The following is a 25,445-nucleotide window of genomic DNA, read 5'->3' as shown; positions in this document are numbered from 1 at the left end:
AAGGTCTCATTCTAGTTCGTGGTTTGCCAGTACGTGGGCCTGTGGTTCCAAAATAGAGAAATATAATGCAATAGTGCTGCCATTTGATAGACTTTCCCCAAGTTACACACGCCGCGGCCCTGTTGTGGGACGCTTTAAATTGTATTGATTCTATGCAGCTTTGGAAACGGCTAGGTGGACGTTGAACTGCTGGTTCCCCAAACATGACGCTTGATGTCAAGGCAGATGCTGAGAAGCACCGATGTGGACTGAGCGATCGGAGTCGATAAATTTGTCTAACAGGGGTTCATGCCATGTACATGAGTCAAGAACAGGCTACCATGGTATCTATACAGCTCAAGTGGTTGTTGCAGACAGGTCTGCAGACCTTATTGTCTACGATGTTATTGTTTTAGATGAATAGTGGAATGGCTGCCGATCAGCAAAACCATGTTGAGAAATGTCTTACATAGATGTGAAACGCCAACAAACACCCTGCAACATTCAATATGTGCCTGAATGTAAAGCAAGTAGCCTCCTTGGATAAGATCACTACCAGCTCCATCTGTTGCGATTAAAGTTCCGCTTGTTTGTCTGCTCGCCCCTCAAGGCTGAATCGTCGACTGAGAAATGGCGTCTTTGGCTGTTGGTTCTCGTCATAACCGGAGCCAGGTATTATGGACCTGCCGCGGGAATGCTTTCGGTACTGACGGATATGCAGTAGCAATAAGACTGAGCGAGTCATCGCGTCTCCGTACCTTGCACATCACTGGTTTGTTGTGCTTTACCATTGATGATGATCAGCAAATATATGTCGTCTATTGCGGGGGAAGCCATGTATGTGCCTGGCTTAGACGGTCACTGATACCCCTCTGTCTTATTGACATCGGATTTGGTGTTGGTGGCCCGTTGAGCATCGGGGAGACGAATGAAGGTATCGGCCTTGGACCCTGACAGATGACGAGAGCTAGTCAATCATACCTATGCAGAGAACTCTCAAGGAGTCTGAGGAACTTTCAAGTACAGTTCGAACGCTCATTCTTTCTCGGGTCAAGCGTAATACATAGCAGAGTCAAGAAGGACCATTATGTTTTTCGGCCGTTGACAAAGTCTTGGTGCTCGCTTGGATCCCCTGATTTGGCGAGGTTTCCTTTGAGCCTGGTCCTTGGCTAGGGGAAGCTGTCCGAAAGGACGCCATTGCCAAGGTCCGACTAGTGGAGAGAACTAAAACCCTCGACCAGACGGATATTTAAAGTGGCTGACGAATTGCATAAACTCCAAAGGCTGCCCGTAGTGCGTTAGTACGTTCTGACTCTCCATTCTTGAATCGACACTCAACGTCTCGTATTTCAAGATGCTCTATAACATTAATAGGCATGATCACCACGTGTCCTCCTCAACCGCTACTCATTCAGGGTACTATCTAAGTTACCAAAAAAAAAAAAAAAATCACAAGCAGTGGAGATAAAAACTGAACCCGTTAAACGATTGCATTAAGTTGAGATTAGCGGCAAGTAGGAACCTAAGCAAGCACAACGGGAAGGAAGCACGGGGCACGAGAGCACGGGACAATGAACCACGGAGCTTGAGCCGGGCCATGGGGCATCGAGGAAAGCACGGAGCACGGAGCGGTCTGGTAGGTAATCAACACTGGATGGGATGAGAAAGCACAGTTATCTCCTGCCCAGCTAGGAAAGCATTGAGTGCTTTGAGCACCTGCTGCGACATGAATAACCTGTCGTGCCTGCCGAGCTGGAGACTAGTAAAAGAAAAAAGAAGAAGAAGAAAAAACCCAGGAAGAACTGTGAACAAAACAGAAAACATATGACTATCGTTCCTGTCTGACGAAGAAGGACTATCCTTCCTCTACCAATGCATGTCATGGCCTTCCTGTCCCTCCACAACATAAAGTATTATTACCAGACTGCCACGGCCGGCTCATGTTTCCTTTACCTAAGGTGTCACATTCGATAGGGTAATGTACGAGCCCCTTTCATGGTCAATCAACATCACAAATTAATATTCGGCCACGATTTGCGGAAACCGTACCCAGCCTAACAAGGGTTCATCATGCCAGGGAGACATGTTGAGCCAGGGTTATCCGGCCCGTGAAGGTTGATCCAGATCCATCTTTCAGTCATCCAACCGCTACCTGCCCTGCAATTGCTAGAGCCCGCCTGCCATCTTGTCTTGCCGATTCACTATCTCGCGATCCCGGAGACCAGTTGTACTAAGTGCTGCAACCTCGCCCTCGCTGTGGTACCACGAGCGGAGTCTCGACTTGGTTGAGAGCTAGGTTCTACTGCACTGCGGTTAGTAGAGGAAATGCGAGAGGGTCCGAGCAAAGGATTGACTTGACATGCTGGACATGCCACCTTGTCTTCCGTAATTGCGACTTTTATAGGACAGTACTAACGGTTCATGATACCCGACAAACATGGACTTTACGTAGCAGTGACCTGCGCGCCCGCATTGTCAGCATGCTAACTACTAAGTAACTATTTGGTGTCTTCCAGATACAGTTGGTTCGTTGTGGAGGGCTATCGGAGCTACATTTCTTGTCATGACAATGATCATGAAGCACCTTTCCGATCTCGCAACAACGGCTTTATGACCGGACAAAAACGATAGGTCCCGGAAACCCGGCAGATATGCAGAAGCGTTGAGTGTTTTCTCTATTATCATCCCCAAGGATTATTGCATTCTGACACGGAAGTTCCCAACTTCTGATAGGAGCCATCTAGGCCATGTTGTACCTACACGGATTTTACCTACTCTCCATTCACTTGGTGATGTAACGATACGGCGGAAAAGGACCCAGGCCGTCGAATACTGGAACAAGTCAGTGCTTCTACATTCTTTACCTGTCTTGTGTGTTTTATTCGACATCCATTGGGGCACCCTCTTCGGGCCATCGAGGCTGGGCGCCACACATTGCAGTTTGCCTCCCGGCGTTCCTACGTTAGACACCACACCATATGAGAAGATGCGGCAAGGCGCTAAGGAAAATATTGGAAGCTGATTGTTCCGGCCCCTTCCTTCCTCGTGTAAGACCTTTTTAACATGTGCGGTTCGTTTTGGAACAATTCGTTGACGGGTTCTTGATCTCAGATCTGCCACTGAAGCCACCACTAGAAAATACCAAGGACTGTGCAATGACGGATTGGTCTTGGCGGCGCTATACATCAAGGGTTCTATTGTTCCATTATTAACTAATACTGCCTTACAAAGTACAGCAGACATGTCAAAGTCTTAGTTGTAACGCCAATATTACGAAAGGGGTCCCTACAGCCTGGGCACTGGAACTCCATTCCAACGATGGCTATGGGATTATGAGGTATCGATCCAGACCAATCCACGTATGCACTGTTGCTTTTGGCAGACGTGACGTCTTGGCAAACTGTATTTTGCTGTGCTGGGCAGTTGTTGTTTCAGCCCAGCATGGCATGATCAAGCAACAGGAGAATTGTTTTGAGAGCCGCTCGACATTCATTTCTAGGCGTGCAAGTCGGGAGTGAGTGTAGGGGTCTGTCTGATGGGACCAAATTACAGTACATATGAATATTGTGGGTGTTAGAGACTGGAGTGGGTGTGGTAGGTGGACTTCTTTTCCGATTCGATTGGACCTCGACCAGCTTCTCTCCATTTCCTTTGCGACGGTGGGCAGCCATGAATGTCAATCAAAACCCCATGCCTGTCCCTCCCCCATCCCCATCATATCTCCATGGGTTCCATGGCACTGTTCGGGAGAGCCATGTCCCCAAATTTCCAATCCTGGCTCTTGGGCTTGGGTCTGATAATGATCATATCGGTTTCCCTGCAGTCCCAGAAAAAAATGAATTGGGTTCAATGTCAGCAGGCTGTCTATTATTATGTAGGATTGATTTTCCATTCTCCCTCCCTCTCCCTCCCCTCCCTCTTCTTATCCCTACTTGAAACGCCTTGGACCAGATTGTGCACGCTCATAACATCAACCAGCTACCTGGGTCTGGCTAGGAGAGTGAGCCTTTCCGTTCTTAGCTTCTTTTTACATACAACCACTTTCACAAGTCCTGCACATTCCCGTCTTTCTTTCACACTGTCCATGAGACTTTTGTCTGACGCTCTGAGCCCTTCTTCGTTCGGCCGCCCTCAGAGCTCTCCCCGCCTGTTCTTAGGTTGAGGTTGGTGTCATTGCCATCAGTGCAAGTGGCCACAGTGATTCGTCCACTGCTGGGACGTCAACCTAGCTAAAAGAGAAGGCAAAAAAAAAAAAGAGGTCTTTGACGCTTGATCAGACAAGCAACTTTGATCTTTGCGGAGTCACCGAGCTGTGCGAACACATCCAGGGATCTGTGCTGTTTCGTCAATCGCTGCCATACGTCCTCTGGCGTGCAGACTGGTGCTGGTTGTGTCGTGCCCTTTGGCTTTGCCTTTTGCCCGAACAGCCTATCACCTGGCCGAGGTGTCAAGATAGAGTCGCTGGCAATCTCGCCTCCTCTCCCCGCCTTCTAGAAAACCCAGAGCCCTGAAAAAAGCCCCTATGCGAGGCTGATCAGCAGCGACCATCCATCTGAACCAGGGTGTGGCCTAAACCTAACCCAAGCTAAGACAACCTGCTAAAGTTAAGCTAACCTACTGTAACTTTACTTTGCGTGGGAGCCAAAGTATCCGTACTGTACAGTACTGTACAGTACAGTGCATTACAGTCCTTCCTCGTCCTAACTTGCTTGAGCTTTTTAGTTTGGAGAGCTTGTCGTCTTGCTTTGCTCCAACCCAACCAACAACCAGGCGGGACCAGCCAGAGACAGCGCCAGCCCAGCTGCAAATCGCCGCTCTTGTCTGTGCTATTACCACATCCCAGTTCATCGTTCGCCTCTCCTCCTCTTCTGTCACCTTTTCCCCCCATACTCGAAGCGAAGCAACACCGCGCAGCTCGCCTACCAGCGCCGGGAACCGCTTGAACCAGCCAGCTACAACCAGGCCAGGCCAGGTCAGGACTGCCCAGCTCAGGTTATCCTGCAAGACATCCATTGTCCCACCCGCTCATTTCTGCAGAAAGTATTGTCCAGTACAGTACGAGACGGTTCGCATCGTGTCGCATCATATCGCATCGCATCAAATCGCATTACATCAACTTTTACTGTACGTTAGGTTACTTCCTTCACCTGAGCTTGCGCTTTTGCTTTCGCTTTCCTTGACCGACCCCCGATCCCGACTCGGCTACGATACTATTATGTCGCTCCCTCCCCCGGTGTCTCTCGGCTTCTGATCCACCGTCTCGCGCCCGCGATACCGTCTCTGTTCCTTTTCCTTCCTTTCCCACATCGTTCGTCGTCGTCTCAAAGTTTAGTCTGCCATAGTACACACCCACTTGTTCTCTACACCCCCATCGGGCTCGATCTCACCCTACTCCTCCTTCCTTCCTACTCGACCTTGCCTTCATTTATCTATCTATGTACTCTATCCTTTAACCTCCCCGTTTCCTCCCGTTCTTGCCTGCAGCTCGTTTCTTCTTGCATCCTCTGTTTCTTCAAGAGCAGGCATTATCGAACCTCACCCTGGCCTCGTCTATACCTGATCCTTCTTGTCGACTAACCATCATGGCTACAGCGCACATGGCCGTCAGGACTGACACCTTTCCGCACTCAACCTCCCGCTCTCATAGTCATAGTCACCAGTCAATGGGAGCTCGCATTATTCCCATACCTACTCCTACGATCAAAATGTCCCCTCCCAGTAACGGCGACCCGATGGAGATAACCTCACCTGCGCCATCTTCTAACGGTAACCACAATTCTGACTCCGAAGCCAATGGCAACGGCCAATCCAACGATCGACCCAAGAACTCTCCCGCGCCCGATACCAACGCCGTCACGAGCAACAATGTCAACAACTCGAACAGCATGCCCGCGCATCCGCCCGCGGCTGCTGCTGTGCATCAGCCCAAGATCGTGCAAACGGCCTTTATTCACAAGCTCTATAAGTGAGGACGCGCTGCCAACAACTTCTATAGCGTCTTGCTAACAGTACGCTAGCATGCTAGAAGACCCTAATATTCAACACTTGATTTCCTGGTCTGCGAGCGCTGAAAGCTTCGTTATGTCGCCTTCGGCCGACTTCTCAAAAGTTCTATCGTGAGTTTAAAACAACTGCAAACTGGTCGATTAGTAGGCGACTGACGCCTCCTAGGCAATACTTCAAACACACCAACATATCATCGTTTGTGAGACAGCTAAATATGTACGGCTTTCATAAGGGTGCGTGGCAGAAACCTTATGATGCTGAGATTTTCATGATAACTAACATGCTATAGAGCGCGATGTCTTCCACACAGGAAACCCCGATACGACTTTGTGGGAGTTCAAGCACGGCAATGGCAACTTCAAGCGCGGCGATCTGGTCGGTCTACGCGAAATCAAGCGCCGAGCCAGTAGACATGCACTTGTGCACCGCGAGAGTAATTATACAAAGCCTGTGACATCGCAACCGGGCACTCCGGCGGAGCCAGTTCCTCTTCCAGCAGACAGTGCTGACGCTCGATTGCTCAACATTGAGCACACGCTCTTTGACTTGAGTAACCGCCTACAAAGGAGTGAAGAGGCCGCTCACTATATGCACGTTAAGAACCAGGCAACCATGGAGACCATGAACCGTCTGCTCCAATTCAACCAAGAGCTCTCTAGAACTATGTTATCTATTGTTCCTGCCGAGAGCCCAATTTCCCGTGACGGTATGTACTATCCAAGCAGGATATTGGTGGTATCTAACAATGATCCAGTGATTGCCTTGCAGGGTGAGATCCAGAGGCAAGTTGATGTGCTCAGAACGATCGAAGAGCCACCACAGGAGCCTCCTTATACTGGTCGTCAACAGTACTTTGCTGGTGTCGAGAATGCTCCAGTATCTCCGAGACAACTCGCCCAAGATGATCAAAGACGAGGCCCTACTCTGGGTGTTCCTTCGGCACGCAGCCAGAACTTCTACAAGCCCCCAGTTCCCTCGAACCTGTCAGCCGGCACACGGAGACCGTATGGCTCGATCAGTGGCAGCAGCACTTCTCAATCATCCCCATTGCGCACAGCTCCCCCACCCCCACCCCCGGCACCTCACCCTCTATCCAACGTCGAGACTGTTCCTGGCCCTGGTAGCTTAGCACGCCGCCACACTGCTGCCGATATTCGCGCCCACGGTTGGCAACCGACACCCTCTCCTTTCGCTTCTGGCGCACCATCAGGTGCTTGGCCCCCTTCGCCTAGCCGAGTTGCCCCTGAAGAGCAACGAATCAGGGATTCTTTGTCAACATATTCGCTACAAAATGCATCTCAAGCACACCCCCACTCGCGTCCAACTACTCCCCCTCCTCCGTTTGTGAATGGTGTTAGTGGAGGCTCGGACACCTTTGGGGGATGGACATGGGGCTCTGCTGGTCGCGAGAACAAGAATCTGTCAGTGAAGGACCACTCAGCCCCCACAACTCGACGCGGAAGCATGGCCCATATTCTTAACCCCAGTGATACTGCAGAGAGGTCAGATGAAGACGAGGATCCTCGAGGAGACGACGACAGAAAGAGAAAGCGAATGCAGTAAAATACACAACCAACACGAAAACGCAACATAATCAAACCGGCTGACGCGAAAACCATTTTCTTTTAACTCTCAATTGGACACAACAGCTTTCTTTAACAGAGGCGCATCACGTACATACTACACATTTCATATATGGATATTCATTTCGCAGACATCACATCAGGCCACGCACATGCAATTTTATGGCAGGCAGCCTACTTTGGAGTATAGGACATGGGATGGGCTAGAGGACGGTCACGGGAGGCTTTCTTCATCACCAGCGCGACGCATTACAATACCATGGCAGGCATTCTGTTTGAGTTTGACCCCGTGGACTTTTTTCTTCGCTCTCGTTGACACAGAATGGGTTCATTTTTGTACATTGAGAGAGATGGTCATTTTGTTCTTGGAAGGAGTTGCATGATTGGTGCTGGATTATACCATCGGAAGGCTGTTATCATGGGATAGGGTATTTTGAATCTTAAATGACCACCGTTGATATAGCACCGTATTGTGATTGTAAGTTGACGTGAAGTTGAATCAAGGTAATGGGTTAATTGGACCAAGTGCTCGCGAGTTGTGATAGTAATGGCTAGAAAACACGAGTCAATGACAAGTCAACAATCGCATTCGGGTATCTTATTACTAGTAAATCTTCTCATGCTATTACCCCTGCCTCTGCATTCTTAGTTTTTTGCTTCTTCTTCTTGTTCTTTCCCCTACGCTTCTTGTCTGTCGTCTTCTCAAGATTTGCACTCTCTTCCTTGGCGACGTCCTTCATTTCAATATCCGCTTCTTCAACCTCAGCTCCATTACCATTCTTCTCTTCACTTTCAGACGTCGTTTTAGGTAGCACCTGAATCTCAATTTCCGGCTCGGGCTCAGGCTGAGGCTCGACAACCTGTCTTCGCGGCCTCTTCCTCTTTCCCAGCGCACTCCTTCCCATTTCTTCTTCGCTCTCACTCTCTTCAACCTTTTTCTTGGCCTTGCCGGTAGCGCCCTTGCCCATTCTGCCCCTTAGCATCCTTTCCTCTCTGGAGTTTGCGGGCTTCTGCACATCTTTCTTCTCGGGGACGTAACCGACTCCGGTGTTGGGTTGTGTGCCACGTGTGAGATCATCGTCGTTGTCGTCCGGAATGACACGGCGTCGCACAGGTGCAGAGGCGCTACTGCTGGTCATATTTTTTAAAATCGATGATCTTGAGGCGATAGAGAGAGAGATGCGGTTTGTAAGAGCGGCGTAGTTGTCTGCGACAGGCAGAGGTGGAGGCGGTGCGGGAGCCATTGCGACTTTTGATGGTGTGAAGTAATGTGTATCAAGTGAAATTTACGAAGGCTTTAAACAGAATGAGAGTTTGAGATAGTTGGACTTGACACGAGCCAGGAATGAAGGACTGGCAGCTGTCGACTGGTAGAAGTTGGTGATGTCCAAATTTGGTGGAGAGGTTTTCGCAGAAGAATTTCACATGCGACATTCTAGATAGAACGGGTACTTATCTTATCACGAAGAATGCCTGTAACCAACATAAACTAATGCAAAACATGGCAATTGCGCAAAGCTTATATTATAATACAACATGGATGGAACGTGTAATCTAGGGATATTTATTTGATTTAAGCTTAAAAGTATATACTTGAATTGATTAGAATTAAGGAAACCAGACAATGTCTATCTGTCCGTACTCCGCTGTCTCTATTTTAAGTCGTAAATTCGTAAACGTAAAGTGACCTGCGCTTGTTGCGTGCAACTCCAGGGCAAGTTAATTTAATAACTGGCAGTCGTGTCTCTTAGACTGAGCACGTAGGGCAGGTCTGTAGCGTCTTGATGTGTAGCCAGCCGTATGACAGAACCTGAGCTACCCGATGACTTAGATCGAAGACTTGAGGTTGACGGCTGGCTCATTCGGTACCGGCGCTGACTTTGAGCAAGACTCATATTGCTGTACCTTCGTGACAAACTCCCGCTTCCAGTAGTACCGCTCCTTATACTATTGGGAGCAGTCTCATACACGTTCCAGGTGTTTGTTGATGGTTGACGTTGTAATCGTCGAGCAGAGCTACTAATACTGGCAGCATCTGATGGCGTCAAGTTGCTACGAGAAGTACCACTTCTAGCATCATCATCGCTATTGGTGGAGGGCGACGAAGCCTCTGTTTGGTCATCTAGGATATTGGGGTCCAATGGCCCCATTGCGCGTAGGATTTCAGCAAAAAGGTGCATGAGCTCTTTGAACTGGGCGTTGGAAATGGGTCGATTGGAGAAGCGTGCGTATTCGTAGTGCGACAGAAATTTGGTAGTGTTTGCGTCCATCGTGAGTACTCCCAACCCTGCGAGATGGACTATGTAGTCGCGCAAGCTCATGTTCGCGGTTCGTTGGAGAAGGGCTACAGCTTCGGGATCGAGCAGAGGTGGATTCGTTTGCGAGGTTGGGTCGGGAGGCGCAAGAGTTAGAGCCTTGCCCTCGATGAGATTCGGTAGCTCGGAAAAGACAGTCGCATATTCGAGATTGGGTAGATCAGGCGCATTGGGCGATGTCCAGCCATGGTGTTCGATATCTCCCCAAACAGGTTTGCGACGAGGTATTACCACCACCAACTCCTCTGCTGGACCCTCAGGACCATCGAAACCAAGCTTGACTCTTGTTTCGACATTTTCGTCATCCGGTGTTGCATTTTGTGTTTGGAGCCTGGGACGCGATTCGTATGCGATCGATGCACTGCGACCAAGACCCAATCCGATCACTTTGTGGACAGTCGAGCGAAGATCACCCTTCTCGATAGGCACCCAACCCTTGGGTATCGACCCTAGATCGGTTTTGTTGATGTAGAGACGAGTGATGAAGACGAAGGATACGACGACGATGGCAGTGACGTAGGCGGCGATTAGAATCCAGATGTTGTAGAGCTGTCGGTTTTGAAAGGAACGATGAATCGCATCGGCGGGAGTAGCTAGTAGAAGTCCGAGAAGACAGACGTAGAGAAGAACGTAGAGCGTGCGATAGATGATAGAGGCGACAAGGCGTCGGCGAGATACGGGAGACGCCATACTTGGTGTTCATAGACAAAGGACTGTCGCAGTTGCAAAGCGCGCTGCGATGCAGTCAAAGGCTGCTATGAACTAGAAATCGATATTAAACTGAATAATAGGGACAAATAACGGGACATGACTAAAGTAAAGAGAATTAAGTTGGAACGATAGTTGTTGAATGAACGAGTGAGTGAGTGAGTGAGTAAATGAGTGAGCGAATGACTGGTACTTCAGAGAATGGTGTCACTGTTGGTACCTAGTTTGTAGTTAGAAGGGGGTTGGGGTGACGAATCGAATGTCCAAAGGGCGAACCATTGGATGATTGATTGACGCAACCAAATCAAGTTGAACGACGAGCAGAAGAGGTTGCAATGCAATTTAGGAGGATCAGGACCCTTGACGAGACAGTGTTTTATCAAGATGGACACGGTGTAACAGCACGGCTCTAGTATGTATCAAAGTTACCCACGGCCCCGCTGTCACTTTAATTGCACTTCAATGTCAGGAAGCTTGTGCAGTGTCTAATTATATGCCTTTTCTCCTGCTACGTAGTACAAATTGTTACAATGGTATCATAATACATTATCTCGCCCTCTAACCCTTATTGTTCTTTATACGTCTCCTTCCCCCAACTCATGATTGGACTTGTGCCATCTCAGAGTTCTTTGCATCTGCACAAGCCTCTTTAGCCAAGCGAATATCAGACAGCGTCAACCTAAGATCGCTGCTATAAGGCTCGAAATTGGCCAGTACTTGCTTCAAAGCAGCCTTCAAAGCATCCACAACCTTTTCCACCTCAGGGCTCGCTCTCTTGCACGACACGTCAGTCCAGTGAAGTGGGAACTCGATACGGAAAGCCTCTAGCTTCTTGATGACGGATGTGAAAGTTCGAATAATGCTGGGCACATCTCTGTGCACATTACCGAACTGATCCTCTGTCAAACTGTGCACTGAGAGGTGGTGGAGTACGTGAATCGCGTTGATACAAAGCGTAGGTTCAGCATATGGCGTTCCCAGCACCGCGGCGGCAAACTGGGTTCGGAAGCGTTGTTGAAACAGGGCGGCGATAGAGTCAACCTCCATCAATTGAAGGGCCCACTGTTCAAATTGACCTTTCAGGTGCTCGGGAGCGACAAGTTCCTGCTGTTCCTTGGTCAGGACTCGGTCCTTGGCTTCCTTCCATGTCTTTTTGGCGATTGGGCTCAATTTTGAGGCGGGAGACTCGCCAGGAGATCGTGCGACTTGGCTTAGTCGTTTCTCAACCTCGCTTCGCATTGTCCTAGGCGCCGCTCGGCTGTTGAAAATAGGATCGTCCCGGAGAGGAGCAGATACCCGTTGTCTGGGTTCCGCAGCGGGTGCAGCTGGAGGCGCATCAGGAGATTTGCCGTAGGTGTCGATTCTAGTCTCGATGGACTTGACCACGTCCAAACAGATGGTATAAACCTGAGACCACATGGGCCCATCCTTGCGATCAATGTCTTCGTAAATAGCTTGTCGACGAGTGTCAAAACCCTGGGCAATATACGCAAGCTCCCACATGGCGAATGCCTAAGTAAGTTAGAAAGAACTGTGGATTTAGACGGTTGTGTGGAGGCTTACCTTGATAGAGAGTTTCTTGCTCTTCAGACCGTTCAAAAGACTGCTGTTGGGGTCCTTGGACTCGGAGGTAAGAGGCTTACCGTTCTTCAGGGGCGCCTTGACCATGAAAGAAGAGAAAGCGAAGTTACCAATGTTCCAGATCAAATGAATAAAAGTTCCGGCCTGCATACAACGGAACAGAAGCCAAAGATCACTTGGCCAGCTGGGCGGGAGCATGTTGGTCTTTGGCAGATTGTAGAAGATGCGCAAGAACATGAGCGCCCAACCCCAGATGAATGATCGCAAAATGGCGTAGTATAGTACTAATGCTACGGGAAGTGCAGTGGCAGCGCCCGCGACAGAATCGCTAAAGGTGTATGGGATTGCCTGGTAGACCAGCTTGAGCGCGTCGGGTTGCTTCTCATTTTTGCCCTTTGACAATCCGAGGACTAGGCGATCGGTATCACGTCGGTAATGGTTGAATGTTTGTGTGATAGCGCACGAAGTCATGTATGCTAGCAGGAAGAGCGGTCTCTCGTTGAGCCTCGCACGGTCTCCGTGGAAGTAGGTGATCCAGGATAGGTTTGCCTTTGAATCTACTGACCAAAGAAAAACATGGCTGAAGAGCAAGCTTGAAAAGCCGTACCAAAATAAAGTCTCGTACGTCTTGAGTTGAGTGATGGTGTTTTGGAGAGTTTGGAAGCCGGAGCCGGTGGTACGTAGGCCAACATGGTAGTTTGCTATTCGGAGTACGACGATCGCGAGACCACATGTGAAAATGAAGGCAGTTCGGAAGCCAGTAGGACCAATGGGGAACCAAGACCAGAAGTCTAGACAGTATCGTTGTTAGCAAAGCGCGTACGAGATCATAGGGTGATTCGACTTACAAGACGACCAACTGTCCAGGAGCACAGCTTGAAGATAGGATACAATGAGCAAAACAGTAGCTGTTGATGTAAATCGCCTATGCAGAGCTGGCTGCAGGAAGTCCTTGTAAGGCGCTTTTCTAACCGTGGTGGCCGCCATATTCACAGCGCATCCCCTGAGATGAAAGAGAGCTCGGGGTGTTGCTTTGCGATGATGTCGAGTTTGTTTCCTAAGAATGGAAGCTCTAAGCTCAATTCAAGTAAATAAAAATCTCCAGCCAGCAACCGTCATAAACGCTAGCAGCGCAAGGCCCAAGCATTGTTAACAATCACGTGCAGATACGGAGGTCCGGCTTATCTATGGAGCCTCTGGGTAGGTACCAGAATAGTTGTCCGCCAGGACCACCAGAGACGAAATTAGTAGGTCAGTTTATGCTATCTAAACCGTACTTTATAGGCTATTTATTATTGCAGTCTAGAGTCCCTAGCTTAGCTGTGGTTGGTTAGACTCGTCCTCATGCCCAATTACGTATGTTTGCAGGGTAGTCGTTTCGCTTTAACTTGATTGACAACCTCAGCCACTTGTGTTGTGTTTACTAAGGCAACAGCAACAGGTGACTTGATTTGACGCTGGCTTGCGCATTCATTGTCAGATTTGGTATTGAGGAAGCTAACAGGGTCAGGTTACAAGAGGAAGGAACAGTGGGCCTAAGACCGCTGCAGCGCCAACTTGTGTCTTGCATCAACAAACCAGCGACACTTATTTCGACTTAACATAAACAATCAACCACAATGTCGTTCGATCTGGAATCCGGCCGTGGAGGCTATACCGATGACCCCGCCTTCCAAGAACTACAGTACGATCTCAAGAGCAAATTGCAGTCCCTTCTCAGCAGCAATCGGAAACTCGCCAACGATGTGAATGTGCTGGGTACTAGGAAGGACACCCCGCGCCTGCGGGAGCGAGTTCACAATAGTATGGATAAGACGAGGGATATGTGCAGAGAGATTGGCGATGGTGTCAAGCGACTTCAAACATGGGAGGACTTGACGGTATGATCTGAATTGAATTCGAATTCGTTGTCGTCGCATACATGCTAATTCACTCAGAAACAACAAAAGTACGAGCAAACAAAGGTTTCGAGCGATTTTCAAGTTGCTCTTCAAGAATTCCAGAGCCTTCAGCGACGAGCCCTCGAAAAAGAACGCGCATCAGTTACCGCCGCTCGTGCGGCACAGGAAGGCGAGGGCGGCGAAGGCGCTCCTTCGGAAACACAACTAGAGCAACTGCAGCAACAAGAGCAGCGCATCGTGCTCGCACCTCAAGACGAGGTCGACTTTCAGGAAGCTCTTATTATTGAGCGCGAGGAAGAAATCCGCAATATCGAGCAGGGTGTCGGCGACCTGAACGTACTCTTCCGACAAGTAGCGCAAATCGTGAACGAGCAGGGGGAGCAGCTGGGCTCGATCGCTGACAGAGTGGAAGATGTCCGAGAAGACACGCGTCAGGCTGACGTTGAGAATCGACAGGCCGCGCGGTACCAAAAGGCAGCTCGCAACAAGAGCTGCTGCCTGCTGTTGATCCTCGCCGTTATCCTGACTATCGTTATCCTTGCTATTGTCCTTGACTAGCAGAGCGCAGCCTTTGGTGATTATTGGTAGTAGTTAAGGCGTTTATTGGAGTTTTCTAGATATATACAGCTTCGAGAGTACGCAATGTTATCTGCAGATAAAGTCTAATCAAGCGCTCTTCTTCCCTTGCGTCTCTACCCTTGTTTGTGGCTGACGCGGTGGTAAGAATGGCAGTTCTGTACTTTGCGTGGGTATTGTCAGGCTTTCAGTTTTTGGTGTAATCAATTTGTTTAAGAGAGTATCGTTAACCCGAGTGAGAGCAAATGAGGTGCCCCAGTAAAGAAAGATGGCGCTGGGCAGATCGGCAAATAGAAGAGGTAACACAGGCATCAATAGCATGGTCCTGCCGAGGAGTTGCTGGAATCTATTGACGAGCGTGGGCCTAGTTCCGTTTCCAGGTCGTATGCCTAATAGGTTCTTGATCGAGGCCGTGTCCATCCTGCCCCAGATACTCCAAACCAGAATACCTGAGCAGATGACGGGTAGACCGCAATAAGGATCAGCTGAAGACAAGTCGGTAAACCAGAGCAAGCCTCCATTCGCCAATGACTCGTCAAGCATGCTGCTTGCAGCTCCCAAGCCTGTTGTTGTTGAATCTGGATTGCCTAGACCGATCTGGTGACTGATCCAACCCAAGGGGGCACCGCATTTGCGTCGCAGTGCTTCAGACGTAATGACGAAGGGAATAATTCCGGCAAAGGGTGCGAAGCCCTTCCAGCGTTGAAGACCCCAGGCCTTGTAGATACGTGTCGTTGACTTTTGAGTAGCACCGGAGGCGCGAACAGTTCGGACGTAGTAAGATAGGTCTGGGTCATTTTTTCGAAACTGTTCCCTCATATGGCGTCTCCCCCAAGCTGAGATCAAGGGTTTCAATGGTTTTCTATCCTCTTGTATACGACGAACGTAGTATTGTAGAGGGAATCGAATTGTGGTGTTGATACCAACTGCAACCAATGGAATAGCCACATACCATGGAACACCTACGCTATGAGCCCAACTGAAACTGTCGGCCATCATGGTGACTGCCTCACCGGCCGCAGAAGCGACGGAGAAGTTCCTGCGGCTGGCGCATGGGGATGTTATTGAGTTGGTAAGAGCTGGATGTGAGATGCCCAATGTGCGGCGTATTGTACTGGTGCTTGGAAGAAACGGCCTAGAATGTGGTGATATGTTATGAGCAGTTCGTCTGAGAAGAGTCATTTTGGCCCATATTCTCGCAAATGCGAGTGTAAATGATCTTTTTCTAGTAGTGGGGTGAGTGAGGCCCTTCAAAGTCGATTCATTGAGATCGATAAGTTGAAGTTCAACTGTGGGTTAGCTTTTAGGCACATGACCAATGAGAATGAGAGTAAACCGTTCACCACTGTAGATGACGTCCAACCAACAATAAACTATTGCTGGCGTTCTTGTCCTTTCAGGCCTTGCTTTGTATTTGTATTGCTATCATTATTACTATTCCCAAATATTCAAAATTGGCGTTATCTATTTCATTACCTAGGCACATATCTTGTACTGTTGCAGTTATTCATTCACCAACACAAATTTTGTTCCCCAACTAGGTATCCTATAAAGTTAGACGTCCACTCATCCGAATTGAAAACAACATAACTTTTTCCACACTCCAAGGCCTCGTAGCGGTCTCCTCACCGTCACTATGGACGCCGTCGATGTTTCGGAGCACTACGAGGTCGGCACGCGCGAAGACACTCCCTCGCTCCTCTCCATCGTCCTCGACACGAACCCTCGAGCATGGGCATCCCTTGGCAGCGTCCTGCCGTTGTCTCGCGCCATCGCAAACATCCTCGTCTTTGTCAACGCCCACCTCGCTTTCAGTAATGCCAACCAAGTAGCCCTGATCGCCTCTCACGTTGATCGCGCAGAATGGCTGTATCCGACACTGCCCAAGCCCTCACGCGACGCCTCTGGCGATGTTGAAATGAACGATGCTTCTCAAACACAAACCTCGGCGAATAAGTTTCCTCAGTTTGCGCAGATCGAAGCCGCGGTTCTGTCCGCCATACGCAAGCTCATGGACCAGACCAAGGAAGCAGACTTGTCTGCTACTACGACGCAAATATCTGGAGCTTTGACACTGGCGCTATGCCACATCAACAAGGCTGCGCAGGCTCTCTGTTCGCCCACAGCCAACCTCGAGGACAGCCATAAAGGCTCTTCCAATACATCTCCCCCGACCGTCCGCGGCCGAATCCTCGTCATATCTGTGTCCGACTCCGAACCGTCACAATACATCCCCACCATGAATGCTGTCTTTGCAGCTGCGCATACCCAGGTCGTCATCGACACTCTCTCACTTACTGGCGAGCCGACGTTTCTCGAACAAGCCTGTTACAATACTGGAGGCACATATTTAGCGGCTACACATCCTCAAGGCCTACTCAACTACCTCATGTTCGGTCTCATAGCTGATACAGAAGCTCGCGAAGCCCTTATTACCCCGGTACACGACACTGTCGATTTCCGCGCTGCTTGTTTCTGCCACGGCCGAGTTGTCGACACCGGATTTGTCTGCTCGATCTGCCTCAGCATCTTTTGTGAGACGCCAGAAAACTCGGAGTGTTTCACATGCGGAACAAAGCTGTCGCTGGGCAACTACGGTGCTAAGCCTGCTGTTGTTCCTCGTAAAAAGAAGAAGAAGCGCAAGGTAGTTAATGGTGGATCACGAGAGGAGACAGGAAGCGCAACAGGGACACCTCGTCCCTGACACAGAGTGCTATCTTTGGCTTATATGGCGTATTTAGAAGTAACAAGAGATAACCCTCACAGGTGTAATGATATCACAAGCCTTCCTAGCCTCAGGGTATCAGTTTACCTGTGATCTAAGCGTAGTCAAACAACGGACTATAAATAGAAAGAAACGTTAATGCAGACCCCTTTGTATGATCGACATGTTTAATCAAAGAGCAACATGCCATATATAGATGTTTGTATCATGATTGTTGATGCGTTACAGGGAGGCATCATGAGCGCGGCTGCCACTGCCAATCAGACCTCAAAGCAATCCCCCTAGCAGGTACGGAGTATCCGCCATAGCTTTAATATCAACGCCAGACCACGTGATGAACAGCTAAATGCAACTGGCATGGAGGTGACGGTCCCGTCGACTCTAGCGTCATTGTTTTTTGGGGGGTTACAGTCACTAAAAAAACGGACCTGTATGGACAGTCAAGATCTAACTAGCGGTCGTGCTCAGTGCAGGTGGCCTAGCTGGGAGCGCCTAAGCCCAGTCTCACGAGCTTGTGTTGTGGTAGGATAAATTAGGTAGTAGGCAAGTTGTTGTGGAGGCCGTGACGGGTCTGCTTGCCTTGTACGATTTACATCATAAGTTCCCAGTTTCGGTCTTTTACTTTCATTTCTCAACTTCAACTCATCATCTGCAAATCAACACAAGCAAAATATTCCATCTCATGGCAGAAAACACAGCCGCCTCCGAGGCGCCTCCAGCCCAGTCGCTGGAGGACCAGACCCTTATCGTCTTTGCACGTCTCATGGAAGGCGGACAGGAAGATAACGAGACATGCCGCGACCTCGATGAACTCACCAAGCTTCTCAACGATGATTATGAAGCTCGCCAAAAGGACCCGTCTTGTGAGACCATTTGCAAGGTTATCGACGGTGACTGTGTCGACACCGTTTTGTGCTATCTTGATATGAGACAGCCTGAGATAGTCCGCGGCCACGCCACTCTGTCGACATCCGCCTACCTCAAAGCTGCTGGAGATGACGGCTCTAAGAATCTGTCGACCTTTTTCTTTGACCGTGTTCGAAGAGGAACCTATGATGATTATATCGTTGCCTTTTGTGTCGCTGCTGCGACCTTCCCCATTGTTCCGGAACTCACGGCGCAATTGTTCCTCAACGAGGATTTCTTGCCCAGCCTCGGTGCTCTCATGCGACGAAAATGGAAGAGCCGCAAGGTTGAGACGGCGTGCTTGGAGATGCTCAACGCCGCTTGTATGAATTCCATGTGTCGCGAGGCCATCAACAAATATTGTATCGAATGGTTGGAGGAGATTGTCGACCAAGATCTTAGTGTGATTGTTAGAAGCACCAACGCAGATCCTAACCTTCAAAGCGACGGAGGCTCGATATCTATGCGACGTCACTCAGAGCAAGTACAGTACCTTGCTGCCGTCATCTTGGCAAAATTGAGAGTAAGAATGAGATACCACAACCCCTTATTCGAGCCTGGCTGACGCAGAATATCAGGCGGTTCCCGCGAAACCGGCACCTGGTGAGAGCAAATCTAGAATCGAGCCCGCAGTTACTAGCATCGAAGAGCTCTCTGGCATGTTCACTAAGATGATCTTGCGAGATGAAGATCACGGTCGAAAGCACTCTATTGAAGGCCTCGCTTATGCCTCTCTCCAACCCAAGGTCAAGGAGTCAATTGTTGACAACCCTGAATTGCTCCAGAAGTTGGTCAAGACTCTCAGCGAAGCCCAACCTAGATCACCAACAACATACGGAGCGCTAAGCATCTTTGTCAATCTCACAAAGTATCTGCCTAACCTCACCGACGAGGAGAAGAAGATGAATCAGCTCAAGGCATACGCCAATGCAGCTGGAAAGCTTGGTGGGCCCGACCCCCTAAATGACGACGAACATGTTGCAAGGCGATGCAAGTCGGTGTTCGAGGCTGGTATCGTCCCAGTTCTTGTCACCCACAGTAAGAATGGCTCACCAGCATCTCTGGCATTGATCATCTCCGTCATCTTCGCGTTGTCTGTAACAAAGTCTCTGCGCGGCCAACTTGCTCAGCAAGGCGCAGTCAAGCTTCTTTTGATATCATGGATGTCACTACCTCAGACCGAAGCCCCTGCTCGTCGTCTTGCTGCGCAGGCACTTGCACGCATCTTGATAAGCACAAATCCTGCACTTGTCTTTGGTGGAAACAGATCCACCCCTGTTGGTGCGGCTGTTAGGCCACTCGTGTCCATTATTCCGCCCGATCCGGCTGCTCAGACGCGAGATCTCCTGCCCTCCTTTGAGGCTCTGATGGCGTTGACCAATCTTGCTTCTATGGACAACGAGGAGTTGAGGCGCAGCATTATTAACACCGCATGGACGCAAATTGAAGAACAAATGCTTGCGTCTAACACCCTTGTTTCAAGGGCTGCCGTCGAACTTGTTTGCAATCTTGTGCAGACACCTGAGGCCGTTGCGCTATATGCTGAAGAGACCGCCAAGGCCCGCAATCGTCTTCACGTTCTCACTGCACTAGCTGATGCACCTGACGCTGGAACTCGTAGTGCTGCTGGCGGTGCTTTGGCTTCACTGACCAACTTTGAGGGTGTCATTCGAGGCATTATTAGCCGAGACCGTGGTGTCAAATTTATTCTGGGGATGTGTGTCGATGATGAAGAGGATATACGACATCGAGGCGTGTTTGTGGTGACAAATATGGTCACTGCGGAGGGTGAAGTCGGCGAGCTTGCACGGCAAAAGGTCAGGAGCGAGGGAGGCGTCGAGACTCTCAAGGAGTGCCTTAAGAAGAGTCGACGACCCGAGGTCCTTGAAGTTACAGTCCAGGCTCTCAAAGCCCTGTTGGGAGAGCAATCATGAATGAAGCACGAAGAAATACATGTACATGTTGGCGTCTGTGTAGCGCAAATCGGCAATTCCTTTAGGGAAAAGATCGAGGCAACGGATTCGCCAGTTTACAATGTTTATGACTATGACTGTTTTATCATGCCTCCCCTTTTACCCAACCATAATAAAGCGCCGTATAAATTTTTTATGCCTTGGTATCAACCCTGTTGAGAATCGCAACGCCTTCAACATGACCGGTTTGGGGAAAGAAATCAAAACCTCGAAGACTCTCAATCTCATATCTTTCGCCTTCCCCCTCTCCACGCACAAGAACACCGACATCCCTGGCTTGTGTATGCACGTTGCAGCTAACGTACAATACACGTCGAGGACCGAATTTGCGCAGCTGGTTTAAGAAGTCTGCATCACAGCCCTTGCGAGGAGGGTCAAGAACAACCACAGTCTCGTCGCGGTTGTAGGTGACGCTCTTGAAGAGCTCACCAGCATCTGCAGCAATGAACTTGCAGCGATCCTCGCCCATACCATTGAGCGCAGCGTTGCGACTGGCATAGGCAATGGAGTCGGCAGCGATATCTATACCAATGGAGTGTTGGAATAGTGAGGCGAGAGTGACGGTGAAGAGACCGGAGCCCGAGTAGGCATCGATGAGGTACTTGATGTCCATGCCGGTACCTGCAGGTGGAAGGATGTTGTCGCGAACGTAACCGGTGAAAGACGGTAGGATGGAGTTGTTGTTTTGGAAGAAAGAGCCAGCTGGGTTGGTAAAGGTGTATGGTCCAATGTATTCGGTTGTGGTGGCCTTTGAGTCGGTGGTGCAGGACTTGATGTCAACTGTGTCTTCGTTCTCAACGCGGACGGTATGAGGTTGCGTTTCGCTGCTTGCCTCCTTGCTGTCCTTGGGCACACGCTGGGTGTTCTCACGCAGAAGAATTGTAGCACCGCGCTGGTAGTTACCAAACTCCTTTTGCATGCGCTCGCGCTCGCGCGTCATACCCAAACGCACAGCACTTGTACCAATGGGACAGTCCTCAATATCCAATACCTTTCGGCGACCCTTTTGCATGAATCCGATATCAGGGCACTTCTCGAAAGGAATCCTGGGGTTCTTTCCTCTCTTGCTAGGCCGGAACCCAGGGGGGCCATCAAAGTGAGGGGTGAGCTTAGTGCGGTAACTGTACTGAAGCGGGCTGCCCATGGTGTCCTGAACAGCGGGGACGATGTTGGGATCGAGGTTGGAGAAGTTCTTGAAGGCCTTTTCGACAATGCGCTTCTTGAGCTTGAGCTGTTCAGAGTAGTCCAGCATCTGGAATTGACAGCCACCGCATGATGCGAAGTACTTGCAGCTGATGCGCGCATCATCGCGTAGAGGGGACGGCTTTGCGATGGAGATGAAGTCGGCGAGGGTTTGGTTGTCGCGAGGAAGGTGGCGGAAGACCTTGACCTTGGCAATATCACCAGGGACTGCGAATGACACTACATAGACCTGGTTAGAGCCAGGCTTCATGGCAAGACCATCTCCTGTTGACGAGAGCTCTAGAACCTCAACTTCGGTATCGGTGCCTTCCTCTGGTAGGACTTCGGGGCCATGCTCTGTTCCCTCGCCATACTCAACAGCTCGCTCTTTGAGCAATGCTTGGATATCGTACTTGAGGACTTCCTCGGACGAACCCTCGGTGATGTTCTTTTCTCTCTTGGTCTTCTTCTGCTTCCATTGTCGGTTGTTTTGCTGATTGGGCCTCTTGTTCTGTTGTTGAGAGTTGCCGTTCACTTGCGCATTGCCGTTGGTAGGCACAGCAGCCTCTGCTTGTACGCTCGCCATAACTGTGAAGGGGCGAAAATGGTGAACAGGGCGTGGTTTTATAAAAGGAGTCAAGGAAGGGATCCTCAAGCGTCTCATGAAAAGTGTGCTTTTTTAAAGAGAACGCCTATTCTCTGTGACATAAATGAGATTTGACAAGAGTTTGAGACTGATTTATTAGACGAAGAATGAGACGAAGAAATGTTTCTGCAGAAGGGGCCCACTTGAACTTGGAGATTTTGGGGATGGTGGGTCCCTGTATGTCTGCTTTTTCATCTTGTTTCTGATTGGCTAATATATCGAAGCACTCATGATTATAGTACCTAGTCAACATAGGTAGGTATATAGTATAATGTCAGCTATGATTCCGAATCGGCATTATAATAGAATGCAATCTTTAGTAGTTATCTATATAGTATCTTAGTACCTAACAAAGCACAGGAGTATGTCGGCTCAAAGTCTTCGCGGCAGTTAAGGTTGCTCTAATTGGTCTGACTGTTATGGCGGACAGATTGAGATTACTGCCAAAGTTAGAGTCAATTCAGGTGTTATTGGTCAATAAATGCGACAGAGTTTCGAGTATATCATGATGTTTTTAAAGATACTATGTAGAAAATGAATCACTCCTTATCTAAGGCATATAGTTTCTCCCGTGTCAGAATCGACAAGGAACATTTCCTCTAGAATTAGTACATCATTGCGATCATGACGTGATTGGTTCATGAGTCCCCAGATTGGCAGGTGATCGCCTCACGAGTCTACATAATAGCTCGCTATGCATCTACCGAGGCGGTTCCGACCATCGGCCCCTTGAAGACCGACTTTGATAAGTCAAGGCCGACCTTTTTACTACCTCTGATTTGAAGAGCTGTAGGAAGTGTCGATATTGCGCCGCTCACTTGTATCATTTGCACTACTTGTACTATATTCTTTCGTCTCTTGTTGGGGTGTCGATGAGTGAGTGAGTCGAGAGAGTTTATCCTTCTGAAGCATTACTGATAAGGACCTTGAACCTCAAAACAGGTTGGTCACCGTTCCTCGATAAGTTTGAGTTTATGCCAGCTGCGTCTCGAACTCTTACTCAACTTCTCAATCTGGTTTAAATCTATTTGTTACAAACCCTGCCTTGCACCATTATCATCTCTCATCGTACACCTAGACTCACGGTGAGTTGTACTTGACTAATACCGCTCCTTAGGTACACGCGAAGGGTGCCTACTGATTTAGAAATACACAGAAAATTCACTTCAAAATGAAAATTCCCATCTTATTACTTGCATCGAGTGTACATTATGGCTTGTTATCAGCAAGTCCTATTTTCGAGGAGTTTTTATCTCCAAGGTTTGGTACCAAGGGAGCTGTCGTGTCAGAGGCTCAAGAATGCAGTTACATAGGTCGGGACTTGTTGGCACGAGGTGTACGTCTATTACTCTTATTTTAAACTATTGCGCACTAACATTGATTCCTAGGGAAATGCTGTAGATGCCATGATTGGAACGACATTCTGTGTCGGTGTGATCGGCATGTATCACTCTGGTATCGGAGGAGGCGGGTTCATGCTTGTCCGAGACAAGAATGGTCAATATGAAGCTATAGACTTCAGAGAATCGGCACCCGCAGCAGCCTACGAAGATATGTACCAAGGCAATGTCAATGGTAGCATTTATGGTGGACTGTCTGTCGGCGTGCCTGGCGAAGTTCGCGGCTTCGAGTATGCACACAAGAAATACGGTGTAAGGATCATGGCCCCCCTGGTATGTCTGTAAAGCTGACGAAAACGCACAGAGTCTCCCATGGAATACTATCTTACAAGGAGCCATTAAGGTTGCTCGTGATGGCTTCAAAGGTAGGTTTGCAAACTAATCGTTCGCAGCACATTCACTAATCTGTGCCAGTCAATGCCGACATGGCAAAGTTTATAGAAAAGACTGCCAAACGACACCAAAACTTCTTTATAGAAGATCCCTCATGGGCAGAGGATTTCGCCCCTAATGGTACCCTCACATCCTCCTGCCTCCGAGGCCTATGCTAAGATCAAAGCAGGACGACTCATTGCTGAAGGAGAGACAATGACAAGGAAGCGATATGCGAAGTAAGTTGCAGCTCAACGTCGCACTTTTCTTGACTAACGATCCCAGTACCCTTCAAGCTATCGCAGATCATGGTCCTGATGTCTTCTACACAGGTCCTTTCGGTAAGCTGCTGACTTAAGGTATCAACTCAACACTAACAATAGACAGCGGAAAGCATGATCAAAACTATCCAAGATTCAAACGGCACCATGTCATTAGATGACTTGAAGGACTACCAAGTCATTTCTCGCGAGGTTCTTCACACTGACTACAAAGGTTACGATGTTTACGGTATGAGCTCTCCGGCCGGTGGTGCAGTCTCGCTCAACATCTTGAACACCATGAACGGCTACTCGCACCAGGACGCAGACCAGAATACCACGCTACACATCTACATTGAAGCCATGAAGTTTGCCTATGGTGCTCGTTTAAAACTTGGCGATCCTGACTTTGTCGATGGTGTTTCTGAGTTGGAGCATGAGATGTTGAACCATACGACTGCTGAGACAATTCGAGGAAAGATCGATCCTTGGACGACTCAGGATATCGAGAAATATGATCCTGATGGAATTTACTCATCTGATGGACACGGCACTTCGCATATCGTCACTGCTGATCGTGATGGCATGGCTGTCTCGTTGACGACCACTGTGAACCTCATCTTTGGATCACTGCTCATGGATAACCTCACTGGCGTAATTCTGTAAGCAAGCAACAATCCCCCCCCCTTTCCTTACAAGACCATATACTGATTCTCCTTCAGGAATAATGAGATGAACGACTTTTCCATCCCTGGCGTTCCAAATGAATTCGGCTTCGCTCCAGCAGAAGCAAACTTCGTCCGTCCCAACAAGCGTCCTCTTTCATCTTGCACACCCATCATTGTTTCGCAAAAAGACGGCTCTCTGCTTGCCGTGATTGGTGCTGCAGGAGGGTCTCGTATCATTTCTGCTACCACGCAAGTCGCCTGGCGTGTCTTGACTTCTCCGTCTTGGTCTATCAAGGATGCTGTCCGCGAGCCCCGTGTTCACAACCAACTAATGCCCAATACTCTGCTTGTGGAAAATAAATTTAGCCTGTACGATGTTCCATCGCTGAAGGAGAGGGGCCATAATATCACTTGGGTCGATGAGGGCTTGAGTTCGGTGCAGGCTCTAGTTAGAGATTCGGATGGTGTTTTTGAGATTGCTTCTGAGCCCAGGCAGAAGAACAGCGGAGGTGTCACCCTTTAGACTGGAGTACAGGAGAAGATATAGAGTTAAGAATCACTGATAATTATTGGTCTAGTAATTCCCTATACCGCGAACAAGATTATACCTAAAGGGAGTTGATCCGGTCTATCATTTCGCTTTGTCTTTCGGGGAAAATGGGTA

At 49.1% G+C, this 25,445-nt stretch overlaps 10 protein-coding genes across 10 annotated transcripts; 5 read left to right on the top strand and 5 right to left on the bottom strand.

Moving 5' to 3' along the window:
• Positions 1-5,561: 5,561 nt before the first annotated feature.
• Positions 5,562-7,548, top strand: FPOAC1_009598 (uncharacterized protein; the record flags this gene model as incomplete). Its single annotated transcript, XM_044854022.1, has 5 exons — positions 5,562-5,944; positions 5,997-6,095; positions 6,151-6,218; positions 6,275-6,691; positions 6,740-7,548. The coding sequence occupies 5 exons, from the start codon at positions 5,562-5,564 to the stop codon at positions 7,546-7,548; spliced, it is 1,776 nt and encodes a 591-aa protein (XP_044706692.1).
• Positions 7,549-8,185: 637 nt separating this feature from the next.
• Positions 8,186-8,812, bottom strand: FPOAC1_009597 (uncharacterized protein; the record flags this gene model as incomplete). The annotated part of the gene is made up of 1 exon (XM_044854021.1): positions 8,186-8,812. The coding sequence occupies one exon, from the start codon at positions 8,810-8,812 to the stop codon at positions 8,186-8,188; it is 627 nt and encodes a 208-aa protein (XP_044706691.1).
• Positions 8,813-9,292: 480 nt separating this feature from the next.
• Positions 9,293-10,573, bottom strand: FPOAC1_009596 (uncharacterized protein; the record flags this gene model as incomplete). Its single annotated transcript, XM_044854020.1, has 1 exon — positions 9,293-10,573. One exon carries the CDS (start codon positions 10,571-10,573, stop codon positions 9,293-9,295), a length of 1,281 nt encoding a protein of 426 aa, XP_044706690.1.
• Positions 10,574-11,188: 615 nt separating this feature from the next.
• On the bottom strand, positions 11,189-13,159 carry FPOAC1_009595 (uncharacterized protein; the record flags this gene model as incomplete). Its single annotated transcript, XM_044854019.1, has 3 exons — positions 11,189-12,103; positions 12,155-12,963; positions 13,021-13,159. The coding sequence occupies 3 exons, from the start codon at positions 13,157-13,159 to the stop codon at positions 11,189-11,191; spliced, it is 1,863 nt and encodes a 620-aa protein (XP_044706689.1).
• A 632-nt stretch (positions 13,160-13,791) lies between these two features.
• On the top strand, positions 13,792-14,631 carry FPOAC1_009594 (uncharacterized protein; the record flags this gene model as incomplete). The annotated part of the gene is made up of 2 exons (XM_044854018.1): positions 13,792-14,052; positions 14,110-14,631. 2 exons carry the CDS (start codon positions 13,792-13,794, stop codon positions 14,629-14,631), a joined length of 783 nt encoding a protein of 260 aa, XP_044706688.1.
• A 108-nt stretch (positions 14,632-14,739) lies between these two features.
• Positions 14,740-15,648, bottom strand: FPOAC1_009593 (uncharacterized protein; the record flags this gene model as incomplete). The annotated part of the gene is made up of 1 exon (XM_044854017.1): positions 14,740-15,648. One exon carries the CDS (start codon positions 15,646-15,648, stop codon positions 14,740-14,742), a length of 909 nt encoding a protein of 302 aa, XP_044706687.1.
• A 637-nt stretch (positions 15,649-16,285) lies between these two features.
• FPOAC1_009592 (uncharacterized protein) lies at positions 16,286-17,353 on the top strand (the record flags this gene model as incomplete). The annotated part of the gene is made up of 1 exon (XM_044854016.1): positions 16,286-17,353. The coding sequence occupies one exon, from the start codon at positions 16,286-16,288 to the stop codon at positions 17,351-17,353; it is 1,068 nt and encodes a 355-aa protein (XP_044706686.1).
• Positions 17,354-18,056: 703 nt separating this feature from the next.
• On the top strand, positions 18,057-20,214 carry FPOAC1_009591 (uncharacterized protein; the record flags this gene model as incomplete). The annotated part of the gene is made up of 2 exons (XM_044854015.1): positions 18,057-18,803; positions 18,859-20,214. The coding sequence occupies 2 exons, from the start codon at positions 18,057-18,059 to the stop codon at positions 20,212-20,214; spliced, it is 2,103 nt and encodes a 700-aa protein (XP_044706685.1).
• A 172-nt stretch (positions 20,215-20,386) lies between these two features.
• On the bottom strand, positions 20,387-22,021 carry FPOAC1_009590 (uncharacterized protein; the record flags this gene model as incomplete). The annotated part of the gene is made up of 1 exon (XM_044854014.1): positions 20,387-22,021. The coding sequence occupies one exon, from the start codon at positions 22,019-22,021 to the stop codon at positions 20,387-20,389; it is 1,635 nt and encodes a 544-aa protein (XP_044706684.1).
• A 1,231-nt stretch (positions 22,022-23,252) lies between these two features.
• On the top strand, positions 23,253-25,304 carry FPOAC1_009589 (uncharacterized protein; the record flags this gene model as incomplete). The annotated part of the gene is made up of 8 exons (XM_044854013.1): positions 23,253-23,417; positions 23,470-23,733; positions 23,786-23,846; positions 23,896-23,994; positions 24,044-24,092; positions 24,139-24,194; positions 24,241-24,775; positions 24,836-25,304. 8 exons carry the CDS (start codon positions 23,253-23,255, stop codon positions 25,302-25,304), a joined length of 1,698 nt encoding a protein of 565 aa, XP_044706683.1.
• Positions 25,305-25,445: the final 141 nt, after the last annotated feature.

This window comes from Fusarium poae, chromosome 3 (genome assembly GCF_019609905.1).
Source record: "Fusarium poae strain DAOMC 252244 chromosome 3, whole genome shotgun sequence".
Taxonomy (NCBI): Eukaryota; Fungi; Ascomycota; class Sordariomycetes; order Hypocreales; family Nectriaceae; genus Fusarium; species Fusarium poae.
This window is presented reverse-complemented; position numbering and strand designations above follow the sequence as displayed.